Source organism: Eublepharis macularius, chromosome 7 (assembly GCF_028583425.1).
Source record: "Eublepharis macularius isolate TG4126 chromosome 7, MPM_Emac_v1.0, whole genome shotgun sequence".
Lineage (NCBI taxonomy): Eukaryota > Metazoa > Chordata > Lepidosauria > Squamata > Eublepharidae > Eublepharis > Eublepharis macularius.
This window is the reverse complement of record NC_072796.1, coordinates 76,722,920-76,745,801: the sequence shown is the minus strand read 5'-3', so window position 1 is coordinate 76,745,801 and position 22,882 is coordinate 76,722,920. Positions and strand designations below refer to the sequence as shown.

The following is a 22,882-nucleotide window of genomic DNA, read 5'->3' as shown; positions in this document are numbered from 1 at the left end:
TTTTCTCAACTGATAAAAAAATTGGTACTTTAGGGTAAAGCAGCTTGCAACTGTCTTCGAGTTTATTTGTCATTATTTTAATAAAACAAAATACATTTAACTTTCATTAATGATCAAAACAGTAGTGTTTTGTGCTAATATTTTTACATTAAGTAGTAATATTTAGGTTTGCAGATATTTCAATGTTCTCTTATGGTCCCCAATGCCTTAAAAAAAAAAAAGAACCTAGAAACGTACCTTTCTATACCCCACCCAATGCAGAACTTTACTTCCAAGCTCAGGGTATATAAAGTGCTTTGATACTTCAATTCTTTGTGTTCCAATTCTACCCAATATGGCTCTCATCCACCAAAATCTGTTTCAAAATCATTCTTCAAGTTCTTCAATTTAAATTCTTGGAACAATTCTCAGTCATAGTTTTGCTTACCTTGCTTAACAATTCTCCAGAAGTCAGCCCTTGACCACCTTTCCAGGTCATGCTTTGGATAGTCTTATTCTGAAAGCTTCATACAATGTGCTTTTAAGTTTTTTTTCCCTCTACCCCTTTATCTTTTCCCAAAGTGTAATACCTCCATGTACCTCCAGAAGGGAAAAAGACCAAGCTTTTGGGGCTTTTTCCATTTGTCTTTTTTCCTGTTTCTGTTAAAGACAGTTCTGATTCCATATGCCTGGAACACAAAATTTGATATTTTTCCTTCTTTCAAATTAAAGCTGTTAACTCCTTATTCATATTTCAATATAAATACTTGCAAAATGTATCAGCTGATAGAAAAAATCATTCTACTGGAAACTACTCAAATTTGGATAGTTTCTGAGATCTAAACAGCAAGTCCAGGTTCCTTTAGAAAACTATATGCCACAGGTGGAGAAACCTGCGTTGCCTTCAATGGAATTTGGCTATCAACAGGAAAAGAGATTCCATGATAGGTGACCCATCTGAGTAGGTACAGAACTTTAGGCTCTTATTCAAAAGAAACTCTGATCATTACTGTAAAGATAAACAATTTTCTATCCACACCAGGTTGTCAAGGTTCTTTTGGCAAATTTAGACAGAACTTACAGGTCAAGATTGTCATCACCTTCTTGCTGTTCAACAACTAAGTAGCTGGAACACGTAGGAATTTGGATTAGAGATGGGCACGAATCGAATTATGACCTGAACCAGTTCATGATCTTGCCCCAGTTTATCCCAGTTCGTGGTTCCTGGTTCATGAAAACCCACGAACCACGAACCTCATGGTTTGGTTTTTTGTGGTTCGTGCCCATCTCTAATTTGGATACACTATCAGACCTTGGTATATAGATCAGAGGCTCTCTAAAGGATGGTGAAGAGTTATGACCATAACCAGAATCTCAAAATGATAGTAAAACCAAGCAAGATTTACTACTATCACTTTTTAAACCAATGGAACATACACTAATCATTTCACTCAATAAGTCTTAAAGGCTCTTCTGCCATCCCTTACAAATGATATCCACTGTTGGCTGCCAAGTCTGTGCTGTCTGGAGTTCATCCTGACCTTTACTATACTCTCAGAATTTTTGGGGAGACACAAAAGACAGTCAAATATTTTTTTTTTAAAAAAAAATCCTGTAGAGGCTTAAAGACCAACAAGATTGATGTCTGAAGAAGGAAGCTTTGACTTTCAGAAGCTTATACCCTGGAAATCTTATTAAGGAACTTCTGGATTCTAGTCTCACTGTTCTATGGCTGTCTAACACAGCTACCCACCTGAAAGGGACTTTTCAAAATGTTACCCCGTGAGGATCTGATCAGACTAAGTCTTGATGCTTCTCAACAGTGTATAAGTCAGCATTCAAGGAAAACTGCTGCTGAGATGAAGGCAAGTCAAGATCTATGTTCAAGCATTTTACATTTAAGTTGCATCTGGCTCCTTCATCCTTTTTTTGAAAATTTTAACGACTGTTTAAGTCACATAGGGATCTCTGAGGGAACAGGTTGTGTCAACAGCAAGAAAAATATAATTCAAGTTGAAACAATACAGCTATTCCCTAGTCTGAATTCTCTGATCTCTGCTTTAAAGTGGACTTGAAACCTTACTTGAGCTCTTTTGGTATTTCATCCTTTTATAAGTTGCTACTGAGCACTTACAAAAGGACTGGGCATGCCATATTAAAGTTAAGTACAAACATGTATTTAAATCCTATGTAAGTGGAAAATAGGGAATTTTTTTGGTAAAACCTGGCAGATTCAGAGATGGTGGGTAAATGGTTAAGCATCACACACATAATGTTTCTTCACTCTAAATCAGTCCCTACCCCAAAGGTGCTTTTCATTTACATGTGGGCTACAACCATGACACATGCCTAACTCTACTAAAACCTGCCATGTAGGCTATTTTCGGTGAACCTGGACAGGAGTGAGTTTTACGATTTTCTTATATGGCCACAACCAATGAAGAAGTAGTTTAGAGATCTCACACTGAAGGTGGTGCTTCTTATCAGTAGCATTTTGACACTTGCCTATTATGGGGAACACGTGGCTCTTTCACTAAGGAACTTTTAGGCTACATGTGGGCGAAAGGAAGTCAAGCTTCACAGTGACTAGAGATCACAGCATCACAACCCAAATCCTTTCTGTACAGAATCCAAATATCAGATGATTCATTTAATCACAACATTAGATCATTTATGAATAAATTGCACCAGTTGCAAAGCAGATCCTTGAGAGAACCAACTGTTACTTCCATCGATTGCAATAAGTGTCCAATTTACTCTTATGACCTGCCTTCCATATATTAAAGCCAGTTACCAATTCATGACAGGACCTGTCTTCATAACACATGATTTCTAAATTTAGTTAGGAGCATTATGTTTTGGAAATGGCTATAATGTTGTACTCTTAGGATTGATTCTCAAAGATTCGAGTAAGTTAGTGAAACAGGGCTTTCTTTAAAGAAACCATGTTCTGTGTTTAGCAGTTTTACCAACTTTCCTAAGATAGAAGTTAGGTTGACAGACATAATTTCCCATATTGCCTCCTGGAAACTTTTTTTTAAGAAACTGGAGATATATCAGTTCTCTACAAAACATGTGGTAAGACAACATTTTAATGATCAACTGCATATTTGTTAAATATATCCGAGTTCTTCAAAGATTAAGCTATACTACTATATGTCAATTACCTCTACAACTTCACCTGTTGCCTTGATTTGACATCACTTTCACACCACCCATGAAAAGAATGGTTTAGACATGGGCCTCTTTTCCCTCCTCCCATCTTTTACCAATGCAAAGAATTAAAAACCCCACTAAACTTCTTGACCTCCAATATACCTCTTTTCACAATTATGTAAAATAGTATACCACCTAACTTTCCAGCTTTCTGACTTTTATGGTTTCTTTGACACTGATATTTAAATATGCTGTTATCTTCTTGAACTTATACACATCTTTCAAAATCTGTTGAAATAATTATCTGAACCTCTAATGCAATGGTTTAAGGATAAGATCCTTGATAAGCCTTCCTTTCAGCTTTATGTTAATTAATCCTCTCATTTGTCAAAAGTTCTCTTGAAATCAAGGATGGTTGTGTTGGACTTTTAAGCAATTTTTCATTTGCATATATGTTGAAGTTGCTTGTACTATGGTCAGTGTTTCCAAGTGTTTTGCCAACAGATACATCTCTAACCAGATCCTGAGCACCTCCCAGTATTAGAATCACTTCTCCTTATAAGCTCAACATATGTTAACAGTACATTCAGATGATATTTTACCAAGGCAATGAGAGACTGTTGGAAGTAATTTGTCACACTCTCTTTAGCTGCCTCCCCAATTTCTTTAACGACCTCAACATCATAAGGATTTTGTCAAGGGTGGGCAGATGATGGGACAACCAAAGTTCCATATTACAATATGATATTGGAAGCAGATGCTAGGAATCTGTCGTAAAACTATGTAGAATGAAATGCTCAAGCATTTCCCCCCTTAAACAAGGTGGGAAGGCAGCAAAATTGTTCCAAGTACAGCATTTTCTTCATTGTCTCCTGTGTACAGAGGTCATTGCAGCTATTCATATGTAAGATTTCCAGAGCTTCAAACCCAGCAGCTACCAACTGACTTGAGTACGCTCTCTGTAAAGAAAAATAGCTCTATCACAGTTGCTATTTCAAATTATTCCCCCTCTCCCCTCACACACACCCTGAAAAGCAACAGCTGATGTTATCTGGAAGGAGTTATTGCAGTTGGCCTCATCCTAGCTAAACAGAACACAGACAGTACAGCAGTATCTGGTCCCACAGTAGAAACACATTTTATTTCTCTGAATCCTCTGCAGAAACCATCCTTCTTGTGTTGTCATTTCTTGTCTAGACTAGTACAACCTTCTCAACAGTATTCTACCACACCCTCAGTCATATTTGAGCGACTGAATTTTGCCTCATGTCACTATAGTATTTAAAGGCTCAAGACATTGTCATTAGAATATTCTAACATGGCCACCTTGACTCCGGGAAAAGGAGTATAGATGTGTTACAGCCAATGGTGCGGAAACAATGATGGGCTGAGACTAAGGCAAGATGTGTGTGATGTCAATTTCCACAAAAACAAAGCCTGATACAGAAAGCCAAGTTCTCTCTGCTCTTCCTCTATTTTGTAGAATTTCTTCCACTTTGGTTGTACTCTGGTGAAATGATTTTGAGGCCATTTCTCTGTATTGCCATTTGTTTTGCCTCAGCTCCTACATTAATCCAAACAATAAGGGACTTTATAGCACTCATAAATAACTTGCTGCTGCTGCTATTGGCACCTAGAAGTCAACCATGACAATGTTAAGCAACAACAAATTTCATAGTTCAAAAGGCACCGTTAAGAAAAAGGTTGCTAAACAAAAAATCACTCATTTACCACAGATCTTTAAAAATGGCATGAAATCAGTCAAGTAACTATAGAAACCAATTTCTTCAGCTCTGTATCACACATCTCACACCTCAATTGTCTTTATTATTGTCTGCTGTCAGATCCTTAATCAGAAATGTGAACAGGCTTGATTTATTCAGCGGGGAAAAGAATCTGTAGGTCAAGTAAAAAAAATCTCTCACACACAGTCTTCAACCTTAGGTATTTTCATTTAATTCTGTTCCCACTAGCTCTGGGGGCAACTCCAGTGAGATCCAATATTAAGGCTCAATTAAAATAAGCTCCAATTAGTGGAGCTTTTTTCTCTCCGGCTAGAAAAGTCAGGAAATGGATATTGGGAAATGTAAAAAGTCAGCTACTGAGAGGAGGCTGCAGCAGACATAAATGAACTTATTTGTTGATTTCTGCAGTTGCTATGCAGAGGCCTCTGGGAGTAAAAGCTTAACCAGTCTAAGCTATAAACTAAAACCCCTGCAGCTAAACATGAACTGTGTGAAACAAGGGCTCCATTCCAGAACAGAAAACTGCTGGGCCCAGAAAATTAAAAGCCAGAGGCGTTTTCCATTTAAAACTAAATCCCAGCACCGCCTCCCAGCCAAAGAATTATAAGCAGTATCAGATTTACAAAACGAACAATTACCCTGGAAAAATGCAGTCTATTGTATGGTCCCAGATGCTGAATCTCAAAGTGTCTTTTTTTTTCTAATCCCACATTATATTCCTACCAAGTACATTGCTATAGTTTAGGCCTGTCTAGAAACAGTTCTTTGTAAACTATGAAAATAAAACGTTAAGAGCTCATAATTCATTGACCTCATTTGAAGTGCTGCCCTTGCCTGTAGCAGTTCCTGTCCTTCCCCAAGGCCTCTGCAAATGGTATGCAACAGAAAAATAAACCCTGACCTAATTGCCAGGAGAGGGCTGCCAACCTTCCCTCAAAAACACAAAGGGAAACATGGTAACTTGAAAAGGCCTACCTCTTTTGCCTTCTGCTTCAATCGCAGCTGTTCTGGATCTTCTTTATTGGAACGGCTCTATCAAAAAGAGAAAGGTAATATAGATTACTAACAGCTAAACACAGCTAGTACAACATCTCCTGAAATATTTAGAAAGTTACAATTTTCCTTTCTGATTGGAAAGTCTAGCTCCAAGTGCTTAATGCCTCAGTCTGGACTGGCGCCCTACAACACCCCCTTCACCAGGGACTGCTGCCTTTGTTCTAGCCCAGAGGAAGCTTAAAACAAAAAATGATGCTAACGTTGTCAGTCAGGTCCAGTCTAAGCATGATGATGTTCATGTCAGCAACAGACATTTGGGGGAAGTTAGTAAGGGACAGTAGAAAAAAACATTTTTAGTTGAATACAGCAGGCTTCCTTAAGTAGCCAATTTTAGCTCCCATATGGTGGAATGTAAGTAGAGTCTGAAATGTCATTTACAAAGGTTATGATAACCAGCTACATTTTATACTGTAGCTAACTATCAGAGGTATCTCTCAACCAATCAAAGCTAAGGAAGAAAAAAATTCCTATATAAGTAGCTGAGCTATAATGAGTACAAGTTGGACATTTCCCTTTCAAATGTTAGCATAGCCATGTACTCACTAGGCACCTTTTAGCAAGCTGCTATATCAGGCAGCTCCAACTATCTCTAATATGGTAATAAAACTGACTAATTTACAGGGTTATTTTAAAGGACTGAAGACAGTGGTCCACTGCAGATGTTAACACCAGATTCTTACACACACTGGAACCAATCCCTGGGACATATTCTCTCTTCTCTTTATTTTCTTTGATAATAATTAGCCATAGTTTACAGTGCTTACACAACACCTTGGTTTGAAGTGGGCTTGCAGAACACAGGAACAGGGGTTAGGGTTGATGCATATGTAAATCAAAATGATGATTAACAAGGAAGTAGGACATACATTTACTCCAGAGAGGAAACAAGTGGCAAGTTTCAAGGTTAACTTTAAATTTATAAATCTTGGTTAAGAGATCTGACTTTCCTTGTCAGATCGCTGATCCATCTACCCAGCACTGTTTACTATAATACAAGGATATAGCCTGAAAATGCAAGATATGGCAACCTTGCCAAAGCTAAGTACATATGTGTTGTGGTCAGAGCTTGGAAGCAGGACTTTCTGAGAACCCTGCATACACCACCTTGATTGTTATAACTGAAGATGGGGTGATGCTAATCAATGCTGTCATAACAGCTTTCATAAGTCTCCAAGATCTTTCTTGTTCCTGCTACCAGAGATCCTTTAAACTGGATATGCCAGGTACTTTGGCAAGTTCTTCTGGCATTCTTGAGGATATGGCAAAGAGGCAGCACCCACACCAGACCAATATTAAACAAACACCCACTTGGAGCACTTAGGCGATACCTCCATCAAGGGCAATAAAGCCACAGGAACAGTTATGTGACTATGGCAGGTCACATTACAAATTACGACATTTTTGTTTCTTGGTTACGAATTGCCTTTTGACTACAAAATTTCAATACAGAACATTTTCTAAGGTAGTTGTATCAGCTGTCCTTAAAAAAATTAAAATAAAGGATGGAGGGCACAAGATACGCAACAGCTTAAAAACTAGCGACAGAAGGGATTTCCTGCACTGGATGGCAAAACAGTTTCAAATTATCTGTCTGGAGGTACAGACATTCAAGTGTTCCCAGGTAAGACTTGCATTTAGCTTGAAAAACCAGTGGCAGACTCTTAACATTACAACGGTTTCCAGTTCCCATGTTAAATTCGTCTGAGACAGATGGAGCTGGCACATTATTATATTTATTTATTATATTAGATTTTTAGTCCGCCCTCCCCACCAGGCAGGCTCAGGGCGGAGCACAACATTTCAATTTACATAAATAAGAATTAAAAACAGATAAAACATCATACAAATAACATTAAAACAGCTTTATGCAATAAATACAATACAGTTTCTCTTCAGATGGTGACGATAAAATACTGGTTTTCAAGCCCTGGCTCATATGTAGGCTCATATGTAGGGTGGTGGACAGATCTTTAGTATGGCCAGTGGGGGCCCAACCTAGCCTCCACCATATGCCTGGCAGAACATCTCTGTCTTACAGGCCCAGCGGAAAGATAACAAATCCCGCCAGGCCCTCGTTTCCTCAGACAGAGAGTTCCACCAGGTTGGTGCCAGAACCAAAAAGACCTTGGCTCTGGTCGAGGCCAAGCAGGCCTCCCTTGGGCCAGGGACCACCAACAGTTGTCTATTTGTTGAAACAATGCATCCTCTGGGGTGCATATGGGGAGAGGCGGTCCTGCAGATATGCTGGGCCCAGTCCACATAGGGCTTTATAGGTCAACACCAAAACCTTGAACCGGACCCGGTACTCAACTGGTAACCAGTGCAGCTGGCGTAGTATAGGTGTTATATGTTCCCTAATCGGGACCCTTGCAATTACTCGTGCAGCTGCATTTTGGACCAGTTGTAGCCTCCGAATCAGGCCCAGGGGAAGCCCTGCGTAGAGCGAGTTGCAGTAGTCTAGTCTAGAGGTGACCGTTGCTTGGATTACTGCAGTTAAGTCATGGGTTGATAGGTAAGGGACAAGCTGCCGGGCCTGTCTTGGATAGAAAAATGAAGACCAGGCAACCGCTGCAACCTGTGCCTCCATAGTCAGGGAGGCATCCAGGATCACCCCCAGGCTCCTAATTGTTGAAACCGGTGCAAGTGGTGCTCCATCAAGAGCGGAGAGCCGGAGTCCCATGCCCATGGCCCCAAGACCCACAGGACCTCCGTCTTTGTGGGATTTAATTTCAACAGACTATTCTTCAACCACCCAGTCACAGCTTCGAAGGCACACTCCAAGACATCTGGGGCAGTCCTGGATGCTCAGTTCAGCAGTAGCTGCCACCAAGGGGGTGTACGTATCTACATTTGCAGCAAGGAGAGAAGTAATCTGAAATCTTCTAAATTGTGTCAGCTTAAGGTACTTTGTCTCTCTAGGCAAGCAATTGTTGACATTCCCTACATAGACAGGAGAAAGGCAAAAGACAACCACAGAGGAAAACTAGCCTTGGTTTGAGGGACCAAGCAAATGAGTGGGAAAACAAAGGTCTTGTGACGAAGTGTATGAAAGAAGGCTAAAAGGAAATGAAATTTAGTTGCATGTTTGGGAGAAGAGGTGCTTTGACCAGTAAGAGGCTCTGGGAAATGAAGATCAGTGAATTTTTAAAAGCAATGATTGGAAAGGGACTTAGCTTACACAGTCCCTTTTATGCAACGGAGAATTTGCCAAGTTATTTTTCATTTTTACTTACTATAATATGCTATGCAAACCTGAATTTACTCTTCAGATTAGTAAGCTAAATAAATGCATATTCCGCCCTGGTACATAAAGCCTAGGTGTCCATGATGTTGTAAACTGTGTCTGGAATGAACTTTTTAAAATTCCCAGCGGAAGCTCCAATCATTTAATGCTGTGCCACACAAAAAACATCTCTTTGAGTTAGCATGTCTGGGAAACATGTCAGTTTAACTTAACCTTAACTTAAACACCATGTAAGCAGTAAATCTGTTATAGATTTTCACACATTGTGCTTGCTTAGACTTCATGCACCCTGCTTGGCTTCATCTTCCAGACCCAATCTCACTATAGCAATATTCATCATGAATTTGAAATTAATAAGCAAAGCCATGTTGGATCAGGCCAGTGGCCCATCCAGTCCAACATTCTGTCACACACAGTGGCTAGAAATCCAGTGCCATCTAAAGGACTGTCAGTGAGGCCAGGACACCAGAAGCCCTCCCACTGCCTTCCTTCCAGCACCAAGACAACAGAGCACCACCTCCCCACAAAGAGAATACCATCTATCTCCTGTGGCTAATAGCCACTGATGGACCTCTGCTCCATATATTTGTCCAGTCCCCTCTTGAAGCTGGCAATGCTTGTAGCTGCCACCACCTCCTGTGGCAACGAATTCCATGTGTTTATCACCCTTTGTGTAAAGTAGTATTTTCTTCTATCTGTTCTAACCCGACTGCTCAATAATTTCATAGAGTGCCCACGAGTTCTTGTATTGTGAGAAAGGGAGAAAAACACATCTTTCTCGACCTTCTCTAACCCGTGCATTATCTTGTAAACCTCTATCATGTCTCCCCTCAGTCGTCTTTTCTCCAGGCTAAAGAGCCCCAAGCGCCTCAATCTTTCCTCATAGGGAAAGTGTTCCAACCCTTTAATCATTTTAGTTGCCCTTCTCTGTACTTTTTCCAGTGCTATGATATCTTTTTTAAGGTGTGGCGACCAGAACTGTACACAGTACTCCAAATGAGGCCTCACCATCGATTTATACAGAGGCATTATGATACCGGCTGATTTGTTTTCAATCCCTTTCCTAATAACCCCTAGCATAGCATTAGCTTTTTTTATGGCAGTCGCACACTGTGCTGACGTTTTTAGTGAGTTATCTATCATGACTCCAAGATCTCTCTCTTGGTCAGTCTCCGCCAGTTCAGACCCCATCAACTTGTATTTATATTTTGGATTTCTGGTTCCAATGTGCATTACTTTGCACTTGGCTACATTGAACCTCATTTGCCACATGGATGCCCACTCTTCTAGCCTCGACAGATCCCTTTGGAGTGCCTCACAATCCTCTCTGGCTTTCACCACCCTGAACAATTTCGTGTCATCTGCAAATTTAGCCACTTCACTGCTTAATCCCAATTCCAAATCATTAATAAACAAGTTAAAAAGCATTGGACCCAATACCGACCCCTGTGGCACCCCACTGCTCACCACCCTCCACTGTGAGAAGTGCCCGTTTATGCTCACTCTCTGTTTCCTATTGAATGCCCATTCAATGTCATTGAATGCCCATTGAAAGGGCTGATGTCATTGAATGCCCATTGAAAGGGCTGATGGGTCATGTAACAAACATTGTACAGTACTTCTAATAATAGTACCCTGTTGCCATTGTAGAATTTTCATTTTTTTAATCTAACTTTATCCCCTTGGAATTGTAGTTTTAAATTCTAAAGCTGCCAATAGATACATTTATGACTATTATTATCTTCTACAATCAGTGTTGCAGTTTTGGGGTACTTTTCCTCAATACTTGTGGGAAAGGGGCAAGTTTAGACCATGGGCATATTTATCAGAGTTGGCATATGTTCTCCCATGTCAACATATTGGGACCTAGAAAAGTAGTATGAGGATGTGGGGCGTACACCGGAAGTTTCAAATAAGAATAGCTAAATTGTTGTCAGGCCAGAACAGTTAGAGCTGGAAAGTTACATGAAGAGCCTTTTGTGTATATGTATACAAGAGGACATCCCACCCTATGTTCCTGCTTTTTTCCTTCTTGTTCATCCCCACTTTCCTATCACTGCTTCCTCTTCTTTTCCCCATCACCACTCTCCATCTCTTCCCCCCACCCCTAGTCACTCCAAGCCTCTTGCCAACACCACTTAGTTGACAAGGGCCTGTGGACTGGAAATGCTTTCCCTACAACCCGTCTCATAAGCTGGGCTGAAGCAGTAGCTTGGAACAGAAAGCACACATGATGCACTTTCTGCTCCAACCTAAAGAATGGGAGAAGCCATCTTCCTCCTTACCACAACTTTCATCCTTCAACCCTCCCTCTACCACTGCTGTGTTCTCCTCTATTCTTGCCATAACTGTTTCCATCTCTGTTCTTTTTCCTCCTCCGCCCCAAGTACTGCTGCCACAAGCTACAGCATTTTTTACAGGGATAGCTAGCAACCCCCATAATGGCAGCTGAGATCTCACAATGCTACATTGCGAAACCTCATCCCCCCCCCCCTTTTAACTTTTGTGGATTTTTAATTTCTTCCATGTCCAAACACCCAAGGTCCCTGCAAAAGCTCTCACATGGGTCCATCACGTAGCACTAGAAAACATTTAGAAGGAAGGTCTAGGGTGTTCAGCTGTTCTGGGTCTTATGAATGACAAAACCTTTCAGTATTCTTTCACCTTAGCTGCTCGAAGCAATAGTTCCCGTTCTTCGTCATCCTTTCTCTGTTTCTCCATATGATCCAGTTTCTCAAGAAACCTAAGCTGAGTCTGAGTATCACTAGATATAAAATACTTCTTGTTGTCCTGAAAGAAAAAAAAGGACTGTTGGTTTTGATTTTACACATCAAGAAGGATCACCATCCCAAATTCTGTCCCTGTTTAAAACTAATTTCTCATTTACTCTGGTAACAACTAAGATGCAAACATTTTAGATGACTTAATTTAAACAGTGTCTATAAACATATGAGATCTCAGTCTGTGAAATACTTTGTTTCATGGTTCACACACACACGTGCGCGCGCACACACACACACACAACACACAATTTTCATATATAGACCAATATTACCCAGGACTCTCCCTTCAATCCTTGTTACTAATCCTAGTAGGTATCTGAAGAAAGAATTTAAGCTTGTGTCCAATTTCAAGCTGCCAAGCCCTAGGACAGATCCAGAATTCAATAACAGCCACAGGGAAGCCCAAGAAAATTTGCAAGCAGTGAAGGACGGGAGATGATCATTCTCAGCACTGTAATTTAATCTATGAAAGTAACTGGGAAACTGATAATCTACTAAGGAAGGGGGAAAATATAACACATTGTACAAGATGAATAGGTCTAAGTTTGGTTTCTCCAAGTGTTGAAAGGCATTGCTGCCGTGTAGTCAAACATGGTGAATTTAACATTTGGCTTAATGAAATGTGTCTTTGTTTAGCATGCTTTCACTCATGTCTCTTGCTCCACCGGAACACCTTTGTCTGCATCCACCTTGCAAACAATTGCACAGAGGCAATTGCTGGGAAAATACATGGCAACTGCTACAATAGCAGATTGACACATGCTGAAGTGTTTCACTGTTTTAATCAATTTGCTAAATAACTGTATTAACTGGGGTTCCAAGTAATGCAGGATATGTAAACTGAAGCCATTCTGAAAAACTGTTTTTATTGTTTGGCAGGGGGTAGAGACCAGATACACAGAACAGGCAGGCAGCCATGATAAAGCAGAAGTGATCTGTTTAGAAAAGATTTTGGAAGTAACCACTGATGGCTACAGAGAAAGTTGTTTTTCACTGCAATAGGCACACATCTTAGAATCATAGAATTAGAAGGGGCCATACAGACCATCTAGTCCAACCCCCTGCCCAGTGCAGGATCAGCCTAAAGCATCTCTGACAAGTATTCATCCAGCCTCTTCTTGAAAACTGCCAGTGAAGGGGAGCTCACCACCTCCCTAGGCAGCTGATTCCACTTTTGAACTACTCTGACCGTGAAAAAGTTTTTCCTAATATCCAGCCGGTACCTTTGTGCATGTAGTTTTAGCCCATTGCTTCGTGTCCTACCCTCTGCTGCCAACTGGAACCGCTCTTTGCCCTCCTCCAAATGACAGCCTTTCAAATATTTAAAGAGAGCAATCATGTCCCCCCTCAACCTCCTCTTCTCCAAACTAAACATTCCCAAGGCCTTCAGCCTTTCCTCGTAGGGCTCAGTCTCCACACCCCTGATCATTCTTGTCGCTCTCCTCTGCACCCTCTCGATTTTGTCCACATCCTTTTTGAAGTGAGGCCTCCAGAACTGCACACAATACTCCAGGTGTGGCCTGACCAAGGCAGTATAGAGAGGGGCTATGACCTCCTGCGATTTCGATGCTATGGCCCCTTTGATACAACCCAGGATTGAATGAGCCTTTTTTCCCACTGCATCACACTGACTGCTCATATTCAGTTTACAGTCCACTCTTACCCCAAGATCCCTTTCACATATACTACTGCCCAGAAGTGTATCCCCCATCCAGTATTTGTGCTTCTCATTTTTGTGGCCCAGATGTAATACTGTGCACTTGTCTTTGTTGAATTGCATCATATTCACAGCTGCCCACTTCTCTAGAGTATTCAGGTCTTGTTGAATTTTAATTCTATCTTCTTGGGTGTTTGCTACCGCTCCCAATTTGGTATCATCAGCAAATTTAATGAGCAGTCCTTCCACTCCTTCATCCAGATCATTGATAAAAATATTGAAAAGTACCGGGCCCAAAACCGAGCCCTGCGGCACCCCACTGGACACCTCCTTCCAATCTGATGAAACGCTGTTGACCACCACTCTTTGAGTGCGGTCCTCCAACCAGTTCCCTATCCACCGAACTGTCCTATAGTCTACTCCACAGTCTTCCAGTTTGCCCATCAGAATGTCATGGGGAACCTTATAAAAAGCTTTACTGAAATCCAGATAAATCATGTCAACAGAGTTCCCCCAATCCAGTAAGCTGGTCACTTGATCAAAGAAGGAAACCAGGTTGGTCTGGCAAGGTCTGTTAGGAACAAAACCATGCTGACTTCCCCGGATCACTGAGTGGTCCTTCAGATGCTTACAGATTGATCCCTTTAAAATCTGCTCTAATATCTTCCCAACAACAGAAGTCAGACTGACCGGCCTGTAGTTTCCCGGGTCATCCTTCCTCCCTTTCTTAAAGATTGGGATAACATTCGCTCTTCTCCAATCTTGTGGCACATCCCCAGTCCTCCAGGAGGCCTTGAAGATGATGGACAGGGGTTCTGCAAGTTCTCTGGAAAGTTCTTTCAGCACTCTTGGGTGCACCCCATCTGGCCCAGGGGATTTGTATTCATCCAGTGCAGCCAGATGCCTCTCCACTACCTCTCTGTCAATGTCAATTAGCCACTCAGGTGTCCTGCCACATTTTCTACTATCTCTAGATGTGCCTGAGTTCTTCAGGGAGAAAACAGAGGCAAAAAAGTCATTAAGCCTGTCTGCTTTTTCTCTGTCCTGCATCAGAGTTTCTCCATCTATTCCCAACAGCGGTCCAATTGCCTCTTTTACCTTGTGTTTGCTTCTCACATATCTGTAGAAGATTTTCTTATTGTAGCAAGCCCTCCTGGCCAGACCCAGCTCGTACTGAGCTTTGGCCTCTCTGATGGCTGATCTGCAGTACCTAATAACCCTCATATACTCCTCTTTAGAGGTCTGTCCTTCTCTCTATTTCCTGAACATTTCCTTTTTCTCCCTTAGCTTATTCTGGAGCTCTCTGTGCATCTACATCGGTTTCTTGGAGCCCTTACCATGTTTCCGTCTTGCTGGGATAGTGAGGGCCTTAAAAATACAAGCAACGAATCTCACTTCATGCCACATTTCATACAGCACTGATCAGCCAACATAGAGGACTGTCAACGACTCTCTGAAAACTAGTGTGGATCAGCAGATCAGTGTGGATCTGCTGGTAGAAAGGGACCACTAGACTTGATCTCAAATTCTCTGAAAACACAAATCATTCTACTTACTTCCCTGAATATCAAGTCAGAAAGTTCACTAAATATTTTGAAATGCTTAAATTTGAGGTGGTGGTGGTGGTGGTGGTGATTTAAGTTTCCCTACGGCTGCTAGTGAAGCACCCATATCAAGTCTAGCAGTAGCCATCCATCTTCATTCTCATCTTTATGGGTTATACACAGACATATGAGGCTTTAGGACTTGTAGAAGAGTGAACTGTGGCCATACAAGAGTAGAGATGACTTCTCTTTGTTAAAACTCTTACAGCATCATAGTGCTTAACTTCTAAGAAGGCTGCCTTTACTGCCATATAATGTACTAAGGTTTACTTGCAGGAATTTTACATTACTACAGGCCAGGTTAAATAACACTTCTCATGAATTTTCCAGAAAGGCACAAGACCTCCATAAGCAGATTTTGTTCCTGTTATTAACCACAGAACAAAATAGCTGATATTCAATAGGTCTAAAATATAAGCATTCTTTGGGGTAGATTTATGATACACATTTCGAATGTAGCCAAAAGTTACCCCAAAAAATCAAGCAAAACAATGATACCAACAGACTTAGTTAATGATGATTTCCCTTACCTTATAGGTCACCATACGATGTTGAGCAATTATAGTCAGTTTCTCCAGAAGCCCTCGTAACCTCTCCTGTGTAGCATGGGAGATCAAGCTCAGAACATCCGAATTAACTTCCGTAATGTCATGCCTTTTACCTGTGGAGGCAGAGAAAATCCATTACATGTTTTAGTACTAGCTGATAATTGAAATAATTAGCACAGCAGGTATTCTGTTCCCCCTGGAAGTCATACCCATTATGAATAAAGGTTTGGAGATTGTGATTTTCCTGGTAAAGTAACAACTTCAAAGATCTTAGACATTACATTAATAAAACCTAGCCTACAGCTTCAGAAAATAGACATTGTTTCACTTAGCCTCTAGAATCATTTTCCTTGCAAGGTCATTTATAGGACAAAGTTAATAAGAACACAGAAATCAAGCCTTGCGGTTCGGAAAAGGGTAGAAACAGGAGCTGTAGAAATTAGTGCCATATTCTGTTAATTTCAGTAATTAAAAAGAAATAGAAAATTACATTTTGCCCTGTTGACACTGCACTTGTTAAATCCTGACATGTTAATGAACAGATTCTTCCCCTTCCCCCACAACATATTCCAGGCATCTTAGCCCAGGCCCTTTTCACACCCACAGCCCAACCAACAGCATATGGCAGTTTGGCCCACACAAGGTGGTGGCTGGAAAAACAGCTAACTTGATTAGGGTCCCAAACATTCCCTTGTCACCTCTTCCTACAATTGCAATTTATTAGGATGAGCTTGATTTTGCCTTTTCTTCAACAGCACCTCCCTTAGTCCCTCTAGAAGGACCAGCTGGTGCTAGCATAACCCGAAACGGGCAGTTGCTAGAGGCCCAGGGATTCTGGTGAGGCCCAATGGTGACATTGGTAGAAGGTGGAGGTCCTCCCATCAGTGTGCCCTTCTTCTGCTCATGCACTTACTTGCAAGAGTTTCCTCCACCCATGCTTCCAGCCACACATTCTACACACCACTGCTGGGGAAGGAGCATGTGTGTAGCTGATAACATGGTTGGTGGGGAGGTTTGTAAATCAGCTGGTGGGGAGAGGGGAATGGGCAGGCAGTAGCAGAGGGGCATGTGGGTGAGTGGGCACATGCTGGAGGCATGGCAGTAAGCAAAGGAGGGAGGCCCAGGTACTCTTTGCCCAAGGCCCCCCAAACCTGGAACCAGTCCTGAGCACTTTAAACAAAGCTGCTTGTATCTAAGCATTAAACTTCATCTATGTCCTCAAGTTTCCTGCAAACTAATTAAGGGATTTTATGGTTGACAACTAACCTCACCAGCTTAGCTGGGCAGAGTGACTGCCTTGGCTGCTTCAGTCCTACAAGCTTCTGTTAAATCCTTGCCAAACTTTTCTTATCCTTGCACACTCCCTCCGAAGTGTTATTTCTGAGGAATGCCAGTCCTCTGATGCACAGATATTTTGTATTATACCATGACCTGTCAAGAACACAGCCTTCAAAATAGGCATGTGTAAGGCCTCCAATCCCAACTGCTATCATAGACAGTAGCCAGAAACAAGGTCAGTGTAGCATCAGATCTTCATCTTATAAGGCTGTGGGAAAGTGTTCTCTACCTACCACTAAATATCATGTTTAGGAAACACTTTTTATTAATAGCATTTAATTTTACTCCAGTAGTTTACTCAACATTTCTTCAAATTCATATGCTGAGATCTGCTGATAGATTAAAAATGGGATTTGTTTATGGCAGCTCTTGGGTAATAGCTAGTGTGGTGTAGCATTTAGACTGCAGTGTGGGAGGCTTTGGTTCCAAACTCAACTGGCTCACTGGGTGATTGAGACAGTCACATACACTATCAGCCCAACCTTCCTCATAGGGTTGTTGAGAGGATAAAATGGAGGAATGAAGAATATTGTAAGCTACTTTGGGTCCCCCCCCCCCAATGGGGAGAAAGGCGGAATATACGTAAGAGTAAATAAAATAAAGATCTGAAGCAATTTTATTTGTTCTCTGGTGGTCATACATCTCTCACCAAGACTTTCCCCTCTAAAAGAATGTCATTACTTTCTCAAAGCAGCTTATCCAAGAAAATCTGCCTCTCCTCTTAGGTGCAAAGGTTGAAAGGTGCACCTGACTTTCTGCAAGACCCCTTTTCTCACCCTTCACAGCTGAAGCCAAATGCTTCAAGTGGGGCACCACTATTGGGATAGCAAGATCCCACCCTTAATGGCATGAGAATGGAGTCATGCAGCTGCCTCTGAGGTTCCTCTTCAAGATGTTTGGACTTGGGTGAGATGATGCCAGCCAGTGCACAACGGATGTTTTCATGCAGCTGTTGCTACAAAGCCATTTTCTGCCAGAGTCAAACAAACACATACAGCTGCCTTATACTGAGTCAGACTAATGGTTTAGAAGGTATTCATGTTCAAATGGATGAGATAGCTCCCCACAGGAACCCCTATATTTGCTCACACACACCCTTTCCAAAAATCCTGTGTCTTGACTGCTGAAGACCTGGATAAAATATCCAGTTTGCTATCAAAGTTTGGGCCTCTAATTAGCAAGACATTTTTACTTGAGAAGAGCCTGCCTGCTGAAATGCTCAGAAGAACTCACTGATTAAAGACTTTTTTGTTTTCAGCCTCTAGAGTTCCTTCACACCCACAGCCAGGACTCAACTTGTTTGCTGAACAATGACCAGAGCCTATGGAACCCTCCTCAAAATAGAGCCTACCCTGGTAATTCAATGCCAAACCAAGGGTATGCCATCTAGTCACTGCACAGATTTTGTCTCAGGTAACTCAATAACCCCACCAGAGTTGTCTCTGCTGTACCTGCTTTTCTGACCTAGCCTGCCTATGTGTAGACCTCCATTTATTCCTTAAAGACTCATCTGTTTACACTCACCCCAAATTCAAACTCCCCAATAGGAAACAAGAACTGGCTTCCTTGATCCAACCTTGCTGCAGTTTCTGGGAACCTGCATGGAACTAGACCAATACCAAAACTCCTCACTGAACATTACCTACTTCAAAATGTATGAAGTAGGCTTCTTGAGCCCCTGCAACTTGGTAATTTTTTCTATACTAGGACCTTCATCCTCAAATTGGTAGTTGGTTTGCTGAATCATTGACTCCTTCCTTATGTTCCTAGACTTTAACACCTCTCACCTGGATCCCAACTTCACAGTTGGTTTGAAATTTTCAGTTGTCATGGGTTCAAAGTCTGAAATCTTATATATGAGAGACAAAACAAGTTGCTTATCTGTTTTTGGTGTTCAAGTGGTCATCTGATGGGTTTCATACCTGAGCAGAACTTCGATTCAGAAGCTTCTAGGTGTAACTTTTAGGTTCTTTCATGAATCTTTTCACCCCAGATGCATAGTCTCAACTGTGCATGTCTGAGAAAGAGGTGTTGTAGCTTCCTGCTTAGTTATTTCAAACACACGCTACAGCAAGTTAAAGGTACCTGTTGTGGGGAAGGAAAGTGGTTTGTGTGTGAATCATTTTGACGTAGTGGTTAAGAGTGGAATGACTCTAATCTGGAGAACCGGGTTTGATTCCTCACTCCTCTGCTTGAAGCCAGCTAGGTGACCTTGGGTCAGTCACAGCTTCTTGGAGCTCTCTCAGTCTCATCCACCTCACAGGGTGATTGATGTGGAGATAACAACATACTTTGTAAACCGATCTGAGTGGATGTTAAGTTGTCCTGAAGGGCGGTATATAAATCAAATATTATTTTTTTATTATTATTGATGGTATAAATGGAACATGAAGTCTGGTAAAGCACTTGAAGAGTTCATCCACCAAGACTTGGCAAGCAGGGGGCAACTTAGCACAAGCAGGCATAATGAGTCAATTGCCATCAACTAGAAATGAAATGTCCCAAACCTTGAGCACTGAAGTGGAGAAGGTTCCTTAAGACAAAGTCAACTCACAGGAAAGAGAGTCCCATTCTTGCACTAAAATAAAGATGCAAAAGAACTTCCACTTCTGTTCATAAGACCATCAGGAGATGGTTTCCTAGCATTCAGGTGTATCTCCTTCAGGGCACATGAATTGTTCCACATGAATTCTTCTTGTATCATCCAGGTCACCCTACTGTAGTTCTGAGACAGCAGGGCTGGAACTTTGGGTAGGTGACGGCCATTTTATAGATGTTTCTTGGTGATCCAAGTTTTCCTCAGTGATAAGAATGAGGAGCTTGTCATCAGTGGCTCCAGAGTCCAGTGTCAGAGAATGTATTGGCGACACTGATTCCAAGCAGGCTTTCTGCATAGTCAAGGCTTTCACTTACTGCTTCAGAGGCTGAAAGATTCTACTCTCAAAGGCTGGCTCAGAGACCATCTGTGCCTTGCCTCTTTAGTGAATGTCAGGCAGTGGATGCAAGTCTCTTGGAAGCACAGGAGAAAACAAACATGGCCTTCAGCTGATGGCAACTTTCCTCCACACTGTCAATGCTTGACAGGTTGTCCTCTACACTAAAGGAGGATGAAATCTACCTTGCATAAAAGGAATCTATTCCCAAATGCTGCTTTGGCAGGCAAAAAAAAAAACCCTGAGTGGAAAGCACTTCTTGGGCATGTGGTGTCAAGATTATGCTTCCAAGGGGAGAAATCTCCATTTCTAAAAGCTAGCCCTAGAAATTTCCAAACTGAATCACTGAAATGATGCAAAGCCCAGTGTGACGCACAGAGATTACAAAATGGTATACTACAGATGAAGTACATGATCAAATTTAGCACTGGTACTCCAGAAAGATGCCACCATGTGTTATCACGTGAACTCCATGCCCTTACTTAAAACAGGTTCTTTTACTCAATACAGAGTGATGTCAATGCATTGCACAAATGGGCATCATAGTTAAGGCATGATAAAGCCTGCCTTGTATTTCTCTCACCTGTTTCTAAGATTTTCACTTGCAATGCATCTGAAGAGAGAAGAAGTTCCTCTGGGCAAGACCGGATAAGCGTACCAACTGTTTCAGCATTTGTTGCTAATATACATGCACTTTCTTCACTCAAGTTGACCCCAGCCATAAAAGCCACATCATTGATATCATCTTCATCCCTACAAGTAAATATTTTCCATGATATTTAGTACAGGGCCATAAGGCAAGCAAGAATGTATTATTCAGTACTATCATTTGGAATCCTCACTTAGCATAACCTTAGGCAAACGGGAGAGCGCGTTTGGTGTAGTGGTTAAGAGCGCGGGACTCTAATCTGGAGAACCAGGTTTGATTCCCCACTCCTCCACTTGAAGCCAACTGGGTGACCTTGGGCTAGTCACAGTTCTCTGGAGCTCTCTCAGTCCCACCCACCTCACAGGGTGTTTGTTGTGGGGATAATAATGGCATACTTTGTAAACCACTCTGAGTGGGCATTAAGTTGTTCTGAAGGGCAGTATATAACTCAAATGTTGTTATTATTATTATATTATCTTTACTGGTACTGTAAAGAATCAGAAACAGTAGGCATTTATCAATATTAGTGCCTGCTAACTTTGCCCACAATTGATTCCAATCTACTGATTCAAAGGCAGCAGTCAGATCCACAAACGCTGCAACATAGCCTTGGTGAGGCCCTTAATACTATGTTGAGCCAGCTGGTAAAGAGTCAAGTAGATATCAGTACTGCCTACTCCTTTCCTAAACTTTGCTTGCTCAGGATGGATTACAGGTCTCCTAGCAAAATGCACCAAATTTGCAGGGGACCTACTCCTACCTGTCTCTCAAGACTCCTCAAATTTCAGGGGGATTGGACTTGGGGGGGCATGTTATTAGAGGTCTCCTAGTCCTCCAGTTTGTGCAGAAAACATTTGCTGTACAACTTGGAAGCTATGTCCAACAGGATAATTGGTTGATAATTTTGGGAGACCAACTAGAATAATTAATACAAGGAACTAGAGATGTACACTTCGGGTTCGGGATCTGGGCTTTTAACCCAGATTAGGCCTGATTCGGGATGTTTTGGCATTCCCTAATCAGCCTCAGCATTGCTGAAGCAATTCAGGAATGCCAAAGCAAAGCTTACTGAAGTGCTTCCGAATGCTTCGGGTAGCATGGCAGCACTTTTTTCCCATGCCGTTTCTTAGTAAGTGTTCCTTGCTGTTCCTTAAGGAACAAGCCAATCCCTGCAGCAACAGCTCTCCTTTCCTGGGGATTCTACAGGAGGAGAGTGCTTTTTTAAATGCTGCAGGGGAAAACTAGGGGGGGGGGGGTTCTAGGTGGCTGGGTTAGTATTTTGCAAGCAAAATGCACCAAATTTGCAGGGGACCTACTCCTACCTGTCTCTCAAGACCCCTCAAGTTTCAGGGGGATTGGACTTGGGGAGGGCATGTTACACCCCCCTCAAAGAAGATGCCCCTATCCACCTCCAATCTCCATTATTCCCTATGGGGAAAACTAGTGGGGCTTTCTAGGTGGCTGAGGGTGGCATTTTGAACCAAGATGGACCTGGACCTGACGACTGCCATACCTGACTGACTGCACCTGGAGGAGACTGGTTTGAGAGTCACTAGATTCATAGGTTTTTTTTCTCTCTTGGGGGGGAACGGGGTTGTCTTGGAGGGTTAAGGGAAGGGAAATTTGTTATTAGTTTGCATTTTAAATTTTCTGTATGATTTCTGCTGCTTGCTGGCTGAATGGTTTTGCTGTATAGGGGTGCATTGTTTGGCTTGTTTTGGGGGTGTTGTGTGAGGTGTGTGCTTTACTTGGTTTTCACTTATTGTTAGTTTTCTGAGAGTTTTTAGTGTGTTTCTGAGCCTGAAGGCAGTGAGGTCCCTTTTGCAGCTGTGCTCAGTGAATGCTACTTGTGGCTGCGTGCTGTTAGTGTTTGTTCTGTCTGTGATATTTCCCCACTGCCTGAATTCAGTGCCTGGTTGCAGTGAATTACACTGCGTCTGCTGGACTAAGTTGCAAGAGTGTCCCTTGGGTCAGTTTGGTTAGGGTGTAATGGATGTGATTCTCTGGTGTGAAGTTGTTCCCCTTGCGTCATATGGTTTTGTGTATTTTATGTTGCTGTTTATTCCATGTTTGACTGTATGTTGTATTTTAATATTAATGCAATGTAAATGTAACATTAATGCTGTTACCTGCCCTGAGCCCCTTGTGGGGAGGGCGTGCAAGAAATCTAATAAATAAAATTTGTTTAAA

The 22,882-nt window shown here is 41.8% G+C and overlaps 1 protein-coding gene across 1 annotated transcript in view; it reads right to left on the bottom strand.

Annotated features, from left to right (window-relative positions):
• TAF4B (TATA-box binding protein associated factor 4b) overlaps positions 1-22,882 on the bottom strand; it is a 77,326-nt gene that overhangs the window by 28,448 nt on the left and 25,996 nt on the right. Inside the window, exons 9-12 of the mRNA XM_054985235.1 lie at positions 20,627-20,796; positions 15,755-15,885; positions 11,845-11,970; positions 5,856-5,912 (exon numbers count right to left, since the gene is read on the bottom strand). Of these exons, the coding sequence (XP_054841210.1) occupies positions 5,856-5,912; positions 11,845-11,970; positions 15,755-15,885; positions 20,627-20,796 (484 nt within the window). The remainder of the gene's footprint in view (positions 1-5,855; positions 5,913-11,844; positions 11,971-15,754; positions 15,886-20,626; positions 20,797-22,882) is intronic.